Source organism: Hyla sarda, chromosome 8, assembly GCF_029499605.1.
Source record: "Hyla sarda isolate aHylSar1 chromosome 8, aHylSar1.hap1, whole genome shotgun sequence".
NCBI classification, from domain to species: Eukaryota; Metazoa; Chordata; class Amphibia; order Anura; family Hylidae; genus Hyla; species Hyla sarda.
The window spans coordinates 69,674,679-69,687,260 of record NC_079196.1 but is presented as its reverse complement, the minus strand read 5'-3'; the positions used below and the strand labels follow the sequence as shown (position 1 = coordinate 69,687,260).

The 12,582-nt window shown below is 46.6% G+C and overlaps 1 protein-coding gene across 2 annotated transcripts in view; it reads right to left on the bottom strand.

Moving 5' to 3' along the window:
• The window catches only part of COL6A2 (collagen type VI alpha 2 chain), a 57,394-nt gene that overhangs the window by 26,014 nt on the left and 18,798 nt on the right, over nt 1–12,582 (bottom strand). For both annotated transcript variants that reach the window (XM_056536523.1, XM_056536522.1), the window contains exons 11-16: nt 5,922–5,975; nt 2,560–2,622; nt 2,257–2,319; nt 1,697–1,786; nt 506–568; nt 338–400 (exon numbers count right to left, since the gene is read on the bottom strand). In XM_056536523.1, coding sequence (XP_056392498.1) covers nt 338–400; nt 506–568; nt 1,697–1,786; nt 2,257–2,319; nt 2,560–2,622; nt 5,922–5,975 — 396 coding nt within the window. The remainder of the gene's footprint in view (nt 1–337; nt 401–505; nt 569–1,696; nt 1,787–2,256; nt 2,320–2,559; nt 2,623–5,921; nt 5,976–12,582) is intronic.

The window sequence follows — 12,582 nt, the reverse complement described above, 5'->3', positions numbered from 1 at the left end:
GCCCCCGTCAATACAAGTCTATGGGAGGGGGCGTGGCGGTCGTCACTCCCCCTGCCATAGACTTGCATTAAGGGGACGGGCCGTGATGTCATGAGGGGGCGGAGCCATGATGTAACGCTGCTCCGGCCCCTGTATCGCCCGTCATTACACACAGAGCGAACTCGCTCTGCGCAGTAATGATGGCGGGGTGCCGCAGCGGCGATCCCCGGGGGCCCCTGCAGCGGGACCACGGCGATCTAACATCTTATCCCCTATCCTTTGCATATTAGTGTGGATAAATTTAGTGACTATAAATTAAAAAGTATCCACAATAATTTTTATGTATATATGACTTTACCTTTCCTCCTTTCACACCAGCTTCTCCACCTAGACCTCGTTGTCCCTCTGGTCCAGGATCACCCTAAATTCAAAATCCAAGAAAAAACAAAGAACATCATGAGAGACCTTGAAAGTAATATCAAGCAACAGAACCTAAAACAAAAATGTAGACCACCAGTTAGTTTACCTTTTCTCCTTTGGGCCCATCAGTTCCAGGACCTCCTTTGGTACCAGAATCTCCTCTACGACCCTAAATGAAAACAAATTTTCAGAAGGTGTCCAGAAGAGAAGAATTAGTTATCACAGATGATTCCTATTAAGTCAGACTACTGTTTTCGAGAGAAAATAGATAACATAACTGGCAACAATAATATCAACAAGTTGAGCCTGATGCTCCTGTCTGACATACTGTGATTTGGTTTAAAAGTTTACTGGGGCTGACCGGTGAGGATCTAACAGTTATGGTATATACTAGAACCTAGAATAATATCTACTACTTTTTTTCTGTTGACACATTACGTTATTTGCATAGTACACCACAGGCAGTGCACACTGGAGCAGTGAATCATATATATTCCTGGACCTGCTCCTGTAGGGACAGTATTGTAGTATGCCGAGATGCACACAGTATAGTATATGCATCGTCACTCATGTCCACTTGTCCCTATTGCTCCTGCCTATGGCTAAGAAGAGTTGGGCGGGTGTGGGAGCTGCATCCTGCTGGTGCTCTAGGGAAGTAAGAGGTTATGCTGCTGTGATGTGTTTGGTGGTGACTACATCTGGAGGTGGAACATCTTTAAAAATTATCTCAGGGACTCAGGCCAGGTCAGGCCCTCAAAGTAGTATTTCTGCACCAAATGCAACATCAGTTAGACAGCTGGAGATTTTCAGAACATTTGGTTTTTCCCCTACAGTAAGTCTAGAAAAAAAAAATCAAACACCAACATACAGTAGAAAATGTTTTTTTACCGTAAGAGCAGTGAGACCATAAAACTCTTTGGTCATGGTGTATTCACTATAAGTGCAAAAGGGGCCTGGATAACTTTAATGCATGTAATATTATTACAAGGTTCTATATACAGTAGTAACACAATTCCTGGAGATAAAGAACTACTTATGATTACCAGATTTAGAATCAGGAAGGAATATTCTTTAAACTTAGGAAAATATATATATATATATATATATATATTTTTGCCTTATTGGAATTGTTGCCTTTTTCTGGATCAACATTGTAGCGTGATAGCCTGAATTGGATGAACTTCTGGTTTTGGACTTAAAAGCTATGTTATGATGCTATGCTATGATACAAAATTTGTAAATTGATTACGAGTTGTAAATTACAATAAAATATGCAAGAAGACAAATATGGACTTACTGGCTCCCCTTTTGGTCCTTGAATTCCTGGTCCACCTTTACCTCCTTTCTCACCTGGAGATCCAGGTGCTCCAACATTTCCTGCAGGACCCTAACAAAGGAAAATGGGGAGTCAAAAATGGACAAATAAATAATATGTTAAGAGACAAACCAGCAGGCAAGTCACGTTGAGAGTATAGAAGTATAGAATTTTAATATATCGAAAAATGCCAAACAGGAGAATCATTTGGCCATTAGGAATGTTTGCACTCAGCTCAGCAACATTTGGAAAGCCCATAGGCTTTTATCAAATGCGCAGCCCTCTCCGTTCTTTCGGGGCCCTAATTTTACTGCATCCTGAGGCCCCCCACGATCCACAAGATATTCCCTATCCTACGGATAGGAGACAACTTGATGAAATGAAAAAATCCCTTTAAAAAACTCTTTTTTTTTTCTTTTTTAAAATAAATCTTATTTACAAATTGGAATCTGTACAAAAGAACAAATATCCCTTTAAGATTATAGTTAAAATCTATTTCTAGACCTTACTGTACATTGCCCATATGTTGCTATATTTATTACCTTTTCTCCTCTCTCTCCAAAAGCCCCGGGAGGTCCACTACTTCCAGGCCGGCCTGGATCACCCTAAAATAAAATAATACAGACAATTTGAGACATGTCTTAAAAACTATTCCAAACCAATGGCAATGAAATAACAAATAAGTAAGAGTTTACTTAGACTATGATCAAATATACTTGTAATTCCACATTCTTATCGCACATATCAATGGGGCAGTCACTTTTTTGTCTGGCTCAGTATCTTACGTCTATAATCTTTTAATTGTATATGGTTAATAGAATACTAAATAGAAGCTATCTGCATACTTTGATTCCATTGTCACCATCTTCTCCTCTGTCTCCTGCATCTCCCGGATACCCATCAGGACCCTGAAAAAAAAAGGTACAAAATATTTTACTTAAATTACAGCTGTACTAATTAATGCAGAATATACTTTACTAAGTTTCTTAGCTCTGTTTGACATGATCAATTGCACAATATACATAACACGTACAACATACTATACCATACTAAATCAGCATTTGCAACAAAATATGTGGTCTTCCTTTGGGTATTATATAACATTATTCAACTGGGGCAATAAATTACAGACTTCATTTAGATCATGTAAAGTTGTGGCCAAATGTTTTGAGACTGACACAAATTTGAACTTTTACAAAGTTTGCTGCCTGAGTGTTTATGGAACTTTTAGTCAGACATTTCTCTGGTTTACTAAAATTCAATTCTGAGCATTTTGTTAGTTTATGCAAAGTCTTAAAGGGGTACTCTGCCCCTAGAAATCTTATCCCCTATCCAAAGGATAGGGGACAAAATGCTTAATCGTGGGGGTCCCGCTGCTGGGAACCCCCGCAATCTCTCCTACAGTACCCCCTGTGATCTGCTGCATGGAGCAAAGATCGCTTTGGGCCTGATGACTCATGATACAGGGGCCTGAGTATCGTGACGTGGATAGGACATAAGATGTCTAGGGGCAGAATACCCCTTTAACCCCTTAAAGGGGTAGTCCAGTGGTGAAAAACTTATCCCCTATCCTAAGGATAGGGGATAAGTTTGAGATCGCGGGGGGTCCGTCCGCTGGGGCCCCCTGCGATCTCTCTGTACGGGGCCCCGGCTCTCCGCCGTGATAGCGGGTGTCGACCCCCGCACGAGGCGGCGGCCGACACTCCCCCTCAATACATCTCTATGGCAGAGCCGGAGATTGCCGAACGCAGCGCTTCGGCTCTGCCATAGAGTTGTATTGAGGGGGCGTGTCGGCCGCCGCCTCGTGCGGAGGTCGACACGCCCCCTTCCCACGGGCTGTCGGGGCTCCGTACAGGAGATCGCGGGGGGCCCCAGCGGTCGGACCCCCCGCGATCTGCAACTTATCCCCTATCCTTAAGATAGGGGATAAGTTGTAAACCACTGAATCACCACTGGACTACTCCTTTAAGGAGAATTTTATTTTTACGTTTTCGTTTTTTCCTCCTCGCCTTCAAAAAATCATAACTCTTTTATATTTTCATCCACAGACTAGTATGAGGGCTTTTTTTTTGTGCGACCAGTTGTCCGTTGTAGTGCCATCACTAACTTTACCATAAAATGTGTGGCGCAACCTACTATACTATTTGTGTGGGGAAATTAAAAAGAAAACCGCAATTTTGCTAATTTTGGAAGGTTTCGTTTTCACGACGTACAATTTACGGTAAAAATTACATGTGTTCTTTATTCTTTGGGTCAATACGATTAAAATTATACCCATGATAACATACTTTTCTATTACAGTTACTCTTAAAAAAATCGCAAACTGTTTAACCAAATTAGTACATTTAAAATCCCCCTATTTTGAAGACTTATAACTTTTTAATTTTTCCGTATAAGCGGTGGAATGAGGGCTTTGTGATGAATGGGGTACTCCGCCCATAGACATCTTATCCTCTATCCAAAGGATAGGGGATAAGATATCTGATCGCAGGGGTTCCGCCGCTGGTCTCGGCTGCGGCACCCCAAACATCTGGTGCACGGAGTGAACTTCACTCCATGCCAGATGACTGGCAATGCCGGGCGGAGGGTCAAAACGTCATAACGCCCCACTCGTGATGTCAGGGCCACGCCCCCTCAATGCATGTCTATAGGAAGGGGCTTGATGGCCGTCACGCCCCCTCCCATAGACTTGCATTGAGGGGGCATGGCCTTGATGTCACGTGCGTGGGCATGACATCACGAGCCTCCAGAGCTGCATCCGATGCTCTAAACGAACGCGGATTGCAGCAGAGAGACCGTCGCGAACGGCGTCAGCGGCGGGAGCCCTGCGATCAGAAATCTTTTCCCCTATCCTTTGGATAGGCAATAAGATGTTTAGGGGTGGAGTACCCCTTTAAAGGGGTACTCTGGTGGAAAACTTTTTTTTTTTTTTTTTATTCACTGGTGCCAGAAAGTTAAACAGATTTGTAAATTACTTCTATTAAAAAATCTTAATCCTTTCAGTACTTATTAGCTGCTGAATACTACAGAGGAAATTATTTTATTTCTGGAACACAGAGCTCTCTGTTGACATCACGAGCACTGGGCTCGTGATGTCAGCAGAGAGCTCTGTGTTCCGAAAAGAAAAGTATTTCCTTTGTAGTATTCAGCAGCTATTAAGTACTGAACGGATTAAGATTTTTTAATAGAAGAAATTTACAAATCTGTTTAACATTCTGGCACCAGTTGATTTAAAAAAAAAAAAAAGTTTTCCACCGGAGTACCCCTTTAGGCTCACTCCTTTTGGGTGAAAAGCAACCCCACACACATGAATGATCTCAGGATGCTTACCGTTAGCATGACATGCGTCCTTCAGGCATTAAAAATGTATTGGTTGCTATGGGCAACTGCACCCCTCTTTCTCTACACAGGTTTTGATAAATCTCCCCAATAAATCTCCCCAATTTTTAAAATTTTTGTGTAAAATGACAATTGGTGGTGCAAAATACGAGCCTTCACATAGATGTGCAGGTCTAAAATTTTAAGTGTTGTGATTATTAGGGTATGTTCCCACTACGGATTAAGGGCTGAATTCCATGCGCTGAATTGCGCGTCGGAATTCCGCGGTGTGAACTCCTACCATTAGGTCTTCCGCACTGCAGAATTTCAGCAGCGTACGATTCCGCTGCTGAAATTGATCTGCGCAAAGAAGTTGAGTTGGCCTAATCGCAGAATAAGCAGGGGGTTCCATGTGTTTATGTGGGTTGGTGAAGTTAGGGGGATTGGCATTGCCATCTCTTGAAGTACACCCCAGCATCTAATACACTGCACCCCCTGTTCCTTTCTATGGTAACTGTTCATATACATACTAACTGTGTTATTCCACAACAGCCTTCTCGTCTGCCAACCAGAACAGCCAGTTTGCCTTAGCAGCCAGCATTAGCAATGGAGGAGGCTGGAGCCAAGTTGGACTGGGGTCCCAAGTTGGCATAAAAGGAGGAGGATCGTTCAGTGTTTTTAAGCACTTGATGTAGTTAAGGTGATTGGCATTGCCATCCCTCAAAGTACACCATAGCCTCAAGCGCACTGCACCCCCTATTGCTTTCTATCGCAAATATTCATATACATACTGGGCAGGAATAGGGACGGGGGAAAGGTGGGGCCAGGGGTGGAGTCTTGCTGGGGGCCCTTACTGTATTTGGTCCGGGGGCCCAGAGTGATGTCTTACCTTGTCTCCAGGATCTCCTTTACAACCAGGAGCACCAATCCGACCTGTTCTACCCTAGAAATAGAGTCAGTATGATGTGATTAATATTTGTTCTTATTTTCTTTCATTCATGATATTAAAACATATGACAAAGAGGCATGAACAATCTGTATGCATTAAAAATAATGTAAAATTAGATAAAAATTTACTGGAATCAAACGTGCAGAAACACTGTTGAAATATTAAACCACATTAACCATTACTTAATAAGAAAGAATTGATAGGATTTGCATCCAAGAATTCCTATTACATAAGCTTCACTGGGAAGGATGTGCAGAAGAAATGACAGGGGTCACTAAAGGGGTTTCAATATGTACTTATTTGGGATTTTGGAACTGAGCAGCAAAGAGGCTGCTTTCAAACTATGAGCATTAATCCGTTATTAAGCGTCCGTTCTCTGTGTAAAAACGGACGTTTAATAACTGATGAAATAACCGGTGTTAACGGATTAATAAATATTCATCCGTTAAAAGACCCGTTATCCCTCATGTATGGCCGAACACCTCTGCCTACAGACTCCCACAGCCGGGACTACTACTACACTCATCATGGAACAGACTTGTTTGCGGGGTCTGCAGACAGGTGGGGAGGCTACATTAGTGTTTGTACTACTACCCCCATCATGGAACAGAGTCTGTTCCATGATGGGGGTTGTAGTACAGGGGCTGAGGGATTGATCGTACTGGGTTTCACTTCTGAGACCCGATCCGATCAGAAGTTATTAAGCAGGGGAGTGGGCGGCATGCTCCGCAACCCTGCGATGTATCAGTGTGTTTTAACTTTAATTTTTGAATCCCCCGCGGGGAGCCCTGAATGGCCGGTACCGAGGAGCCATTCAGGGCTCTTGGCACAAGAGTTAAAAATGAACTTTGTGACTAGCAGGGGGGCCATATCTATAGTAAAAGCACTGTGGGGAGCAAGATATATAGCGCTGCAGGGGGGGGGGGGCAGACATATAGCCTATATATCTAGCCCACCAGCAGCGCATTAGATATGACCCCCGCCAGCGCATTAATAAATATATACCCCCCGCCAGCGCATTAAATATATACCCCCGCAGCGCATGTATATGTACTCTGGCAGCGCTTTTATATACCTATGCGCTATATGTGAAAAGCATTCTAGCAGCAGCATCGGCCGCCCGATGCTGCTGATAGAAATACTTTGCATACATAGCGCTGCAGCGGCATATGTATATGGAAGCGCTGTGGGGAGCAGATAACGCTATATGTCTACCCCCCAGCACTTCTATATTCATATACCCCTGCAGCGCTATTAATGAAAAGTATTTCTATTTGCAGCGCATAGTGCCAGGAGACAGCTGCTGGCACTATGTGCTGCTAATAGAAATACTTTTCATTAATAGCGCTGCAGGGATATATGTAAATAGAAGCACTGGGGGGGCAGACATATAGCATTATCTGCCCCCCACAGCACATAGGTATATAGAAGCGCTGCAAGAGTACATATACATGCGCTGCGGGGGTATATATTTAATGCGCTGGCAGGGGGTATATTTTTTATTCGCCGGCAGGGAGGGGGGTGTCACGATGCCGGCTGGCAGGTAGTGGATCCTCTGTGCCAGAGAGGGATTGGCGTGGACCGTGCTAGAGGATCGGTTCTAAGTCACTACTGGTTTTCACCAGAGCCCGCCGCAAAGCGGGATGGTCTTGCTGCGGCGGTAGTGACCAGGTCGTATCCCCTAGCAACGGCTCAACCTCTCTGGCTGCTGAAGATAGGCGCGGTACAAGGGAGTAGACAGAAGCAAGGTCGGACGTAGCAGAAGGTCGGGGCAGGCAGCAAGGATCGTAGTCAGGGGCAACGGCAGAAGGTCTGGAATCACAGGCAAGGAACACACAAGGAACGCTTTCACTGGCACTAGGGCAACAAGATCCGGCGAGGGAGTGAAGGGGAAGTGAGGTGATATAGGGAAGTGCACAGGTGTAAACACTAATTGGAACCACTGCACCAATCAGCGGTGCAGTGGCCCTTTAAATCGCAAAGACCCGGCGCGCGCGCGCCCTAGGGAGCGGGGCCGCGCGCGCCGGGACAGAACTGACGGGGAGCGAGTAAGGTACGGGAGCCGGGGTGCGCATCGCGAGCGGGCGCTACCCGCATCGCGAATCGCATCCCGGCCGGAGGTAGTAACGCAGCGCCCCGGGTCCGTGGAACCGACCGGGGCGCTGCAGTGAGGGAAGTGTAGCGAGCGCTCCGGGGAGGAGCGGGGACCCGGAGCGCTCGGCGTAACAGTACCCCCCCCCTTGGGTCTCCCCCTCTTCTTGGGGCCTGAGAACCTGAGGATCAGACTTTTGTCCAGGATATTGTCCTCAGGTTCCCAGGACCTCTCTTCTGGACCACAACCCTCCCAATCCACTAAAAAAAAAGTTCTTCCCCTGACCTTTTTAGAGGCCAAAATCTCTTTGACAGAGAAGATGTCCGAGGAGCCGGAAACAGGAGTGGGAGGAACAGATTTAGGAGAAAAACGGTTGAGGATGAGAGGTTTAAGAAGAGAGACGTGAAAGGCATTAGGGATACGAAGAGAAGGAGGAAGAAGAAGTTTGTAAGAGACAGGATTAATTTGACACAAAACTTTAAAAGGACCAAGATAGCGTGGTCCCAACTTATAGCTCGGGACACGGAAACGGACATATTTAGCGGAGAGCCATACCTTGTCTCCAGGGGAAAAAATGGGAGGAGCTCTTCTTTTCTTATCTGCGAATCTCTTCATGCGAGAAGAAGCCTGTAAGAGAGAATTTTGGGTCTCTTTCCATATGGTGGAAAGATCACGAGAAATTTCATCCACAGCGGGCAGACCAGAGGGCAAGGGGGTAGGGAGGGGGGGAAGAGGGTGACGGCCGTACACCACGAAAAACGGAGATTTGGAGGAAGATTCAGAGATTCTGAAATTATACGAGAATTCGGCCCAAGGTAGAAGATCTGCCCAGTCATCCTGGCGGGAGGAAACAAAATGTCGTAAATAGTCACCCAAGATCTGGTTAATTCTCTCTACTTGTCCATTGGATTGAGGATGGTATGCAGAAGAAAAATTTAATTTAATCTTGAGTTGTTTACAGAGAGCCCTCCAGAATTTAGACACAAATTGGACGCCTCTATCCGAGACGATCTGTGTAGGCAACCCGTGAAGACGAAAAATGTGTACAAAAAATTGTTTAGCCAACTGAGGCGCTGAAGGAAGACCAGGAAGAGGGATGAAATGTGCCATTTTGGAGAATCGATCAACGACCACCCAAATAACAGTGTTGCCATGGGATGGGGGTAAGTCAGTAATAAAATCCATACCAATCAGAGACCAAGGTTGTTCGGGGACAGGTAGAGGATGAAGAAAACCAGCGGGCTTCTGGCGAGGAGTCTTATCCCGGGCACAGATAGTGCAGGCTCGCACAAAGTCCACCACATCAGTCTCTAGAGTCGGCCACCAATAGAAGCGAGAGATGAGTTGCACAGATTTCTTGATGCCCGCATGACCTGCGAGATGGGAGGAGTGACCCCATTTGAGGATCCCAAGGCGTTGGCGTGGAGAAACAAAGGTCTTTCCTGGAGGAGTTTGCCTGATGGAGGCTGGAGAAGTGGAAATCAGGCAGTCAGGAGGAATGATGTGTTGAGGAGAGAGTTCAATTTCAGAGGCATCTGAGGAACGAGAGAGAGCATCGGCCCTAATGTTTTTATCAGCAGGCCGAAAGTGAATTTCAAAATTAAATCGGGCAAAGAACAGAGACCACCTGGCCTGACGAGGATTCAGCCGTTGGGCAGACTGGAGGTAGGAGAGGTTCTTGTGATCGGTGTAAATAATAACTGGAAATCTTGATCCCTCCAGCAGATGCCTCCATTCCTCAAGTGCTAATTTAATGGCTAGAAGCTCTCGATCCCCGATGGAGTAGTTCCTCTCCGCCGGAGAGAAGGTCCTGGAAAAAAAACCACAAGTGACAGCATGCCCGGAAGAGTTTTTTTGTAGAAGGATAGCTCCAGCTCCCACTGAGGAGGCATCAACCTCCAATAGGAAGGGTTTAGATGGGTCAGGTCTGGAGAGCACGGGAGCCGAAGAAAAGGCAGACTTGAGTCGTTTAAAGGCGTCTTCCGCTTGAGGAGGCCAAGACTTGGGATCGGCATTTTTTTTTGTTAAAGCCACAATAGGAGCCACAATGGTAGAAAAATGTGGAATAAATTGCCTGTAATAATTGGCGAACCCCAAAAAACGTTGGATGGCACGGAGTCCGGAGGGGCGTGGCCAATCTAAGACGGCAGAGAGTTTATCTGGGTCCATTTGTAGTCCCTGGCCAGAGACCAAGTATCCTAGAAAAGGAAGAGATTGGCATTCAAACAGACATTTCTCTATTTTGGCATAGAGTTGATTATCACGAAGTCTCTGAAGAACCATACGGACATGCTGGCGGTGTTCTTCAAGATTGGCAGAAAAAATCAGGATATCGTCCAGATATACAACAACACAGGAGTATAGTAGATCACGAAAAATTTCATTAACAAAGTCTTGGAAGACGGCAGGGGCGTTGCATAGACCAAAGGGCATGACCAGATACTCAAAGTGTCCATCTCTGGTGTTAAATGCCGTTTTCCATTCATCCCCCTCTCTGATGCGGATGAGATTATAAGCACCTCTTAAGTCCAGTTTGGTAAAAATATGGGCACCTTGGAGACGATCAAAGAGTTCAGAGATGAGGGGTAGGGGGTAGCGGTTCTTAACCGTGATTTTATTAAGACCGCGGTAGTCAATGCAAGGACGTAGAGAGCCATCTTTTTTGGACACAAAGAAAAATCCGGCTCCGGCAGGAGAGGAGGATTTACGGATAAAGCCCTTTTTTAAATTTTCTTGGACGTATTCAGACATGGCAAGAGTCTCTGGGACGGACAGAGGATAGATTCTGCCCCGGGGTGGAGTAGTGCCCGGGAGGAGGTCAATGGGACAATCATAAGGCCTGTGAGGAGGTAGAGTCTCAGCTTGTTTTTTGCAAAAAACGTCCGCAAAGTCCATATAGGCCTTAGGGAGACCGGTTACATGAGGAAGCACAGGGACACGGCAAGGTTTACTGGGAACCGGTTTTAAGCAGTCCTTGGAACAAGAGGGCCCCCAACTCTTGATCTCCCCAGTGGACCAATCCAGGATTGGGGAATGGAGTTGAAGCCAGGGAAGTCCAAGAAGGATTTCAGAAGTGCAATTGGGGAGGACCAACAGTTCAATCCTCTCGTGATGAGATCCGATGCACATTAGAAGGGGCTCCGTGCGGAAACGTATAGTACAGTCCAATCTTTCATTGTTTACACAATTGATGTAGAGGGGTCTGGCGAGACTGGTCACCGGGATGTTGAACCTGTTGACTAGAGAGGCTAAGATGAAATTTCCTGCAGATCCAGAGTCCAGGAAGGCCACAGCAGAGAAGGAGAAGGCAGAGGCAGACATCCGCACAGGCACAGTAAGACGTGGAGAAGCAGAGTAGACATCAAGGACTGTCTCACCTTTGTGCGGAGTCAGCGGACGTCTTTCCAGGCGGGGAGGACGGATAGGACAATCCTTCAGGAAGTGTTCGGTACTAGCACAGTACAGGCAGAGATTCTCCATGCGGCGTCGTGTCCTCTCTTGGGGTGTCAGGCGAGACCGGTCGACCTGCATAGCCTCCACGGCGGGAGGCACAGGAACAGATTGCAGGGGACCAGAGGAGAGAGGAGCCGGGGAGAAGAAACGCCTCGTGCGAACAGAGTCCATATCCTGGCGGAGCTCCTGACGCCGTTCGGAAAAACGCATGTCAATGCGAGTGGCAAGATGGATGAGTTCATGTAGGTTAGCAGGGATTTCTCGTGCGGCCAGAACATCTTTAATGTTGCTGGATAGGCCTTTTTTAAAGGTCGCGCAGAGTGCCTCATTATTCCAGGATAATTCTGAAGCAAGGGTACGGAACTGTACGGCATACTCGCCAACGGAAGAATTACCCTGGACCAGGTTCAACAGGGCAGTCTCAGCAGAAGAGGCTCGGGCAGGTTCCTCAAAGACACTTCGAATTTCCGAGAAGAAGGAGTGTACAGAGGCAGTGACGGGGTCATTGCGGTCCCAGAGCGGTGTGGCCCAAGCCAGGGCTTTTCCAGACAGCAGGCTGACTACGAAAGCCACCTTAGACCTTTCAGTGGGGAACTGGTCCGACATCATCTCCAAGTGTAATGAACATTGGGAAAGAAAGCCACGGCAAAACTTAGAGTCCCCATCAAATTTATCCGGCAAGGATAGTCGTATTCCAGAAGCGGCCACTCGCTGCGGAGGAGGTACAGGAGCTGGCGGAGGAGATGATTGCTGGAGCGGTGGTAGTAACTGTTGTAGCATAACAGTCAGTTGAGACAGCTGTTGGCCTTGTTGCGCAATCTGTTGTGACTGCTGGGCGACCACCGTGGTGAGGTCAGCGACAACTGGCAGAGGAACTTCAGCGGGATCCATGGCCGGATCTACTGTCACGATGCCGGCTGGCAGGTAGTGGATCCTCTGTGCCAGAGAGGGATTGGCGTGGACCGTGCTAGAGGATCGGTTCTAAGTCACTACTGGTTTTCACCAGAGCCCGCCGCAAAGCGGGATGGTCTTGCTGCGGCGGTAGTGACCAGGTCG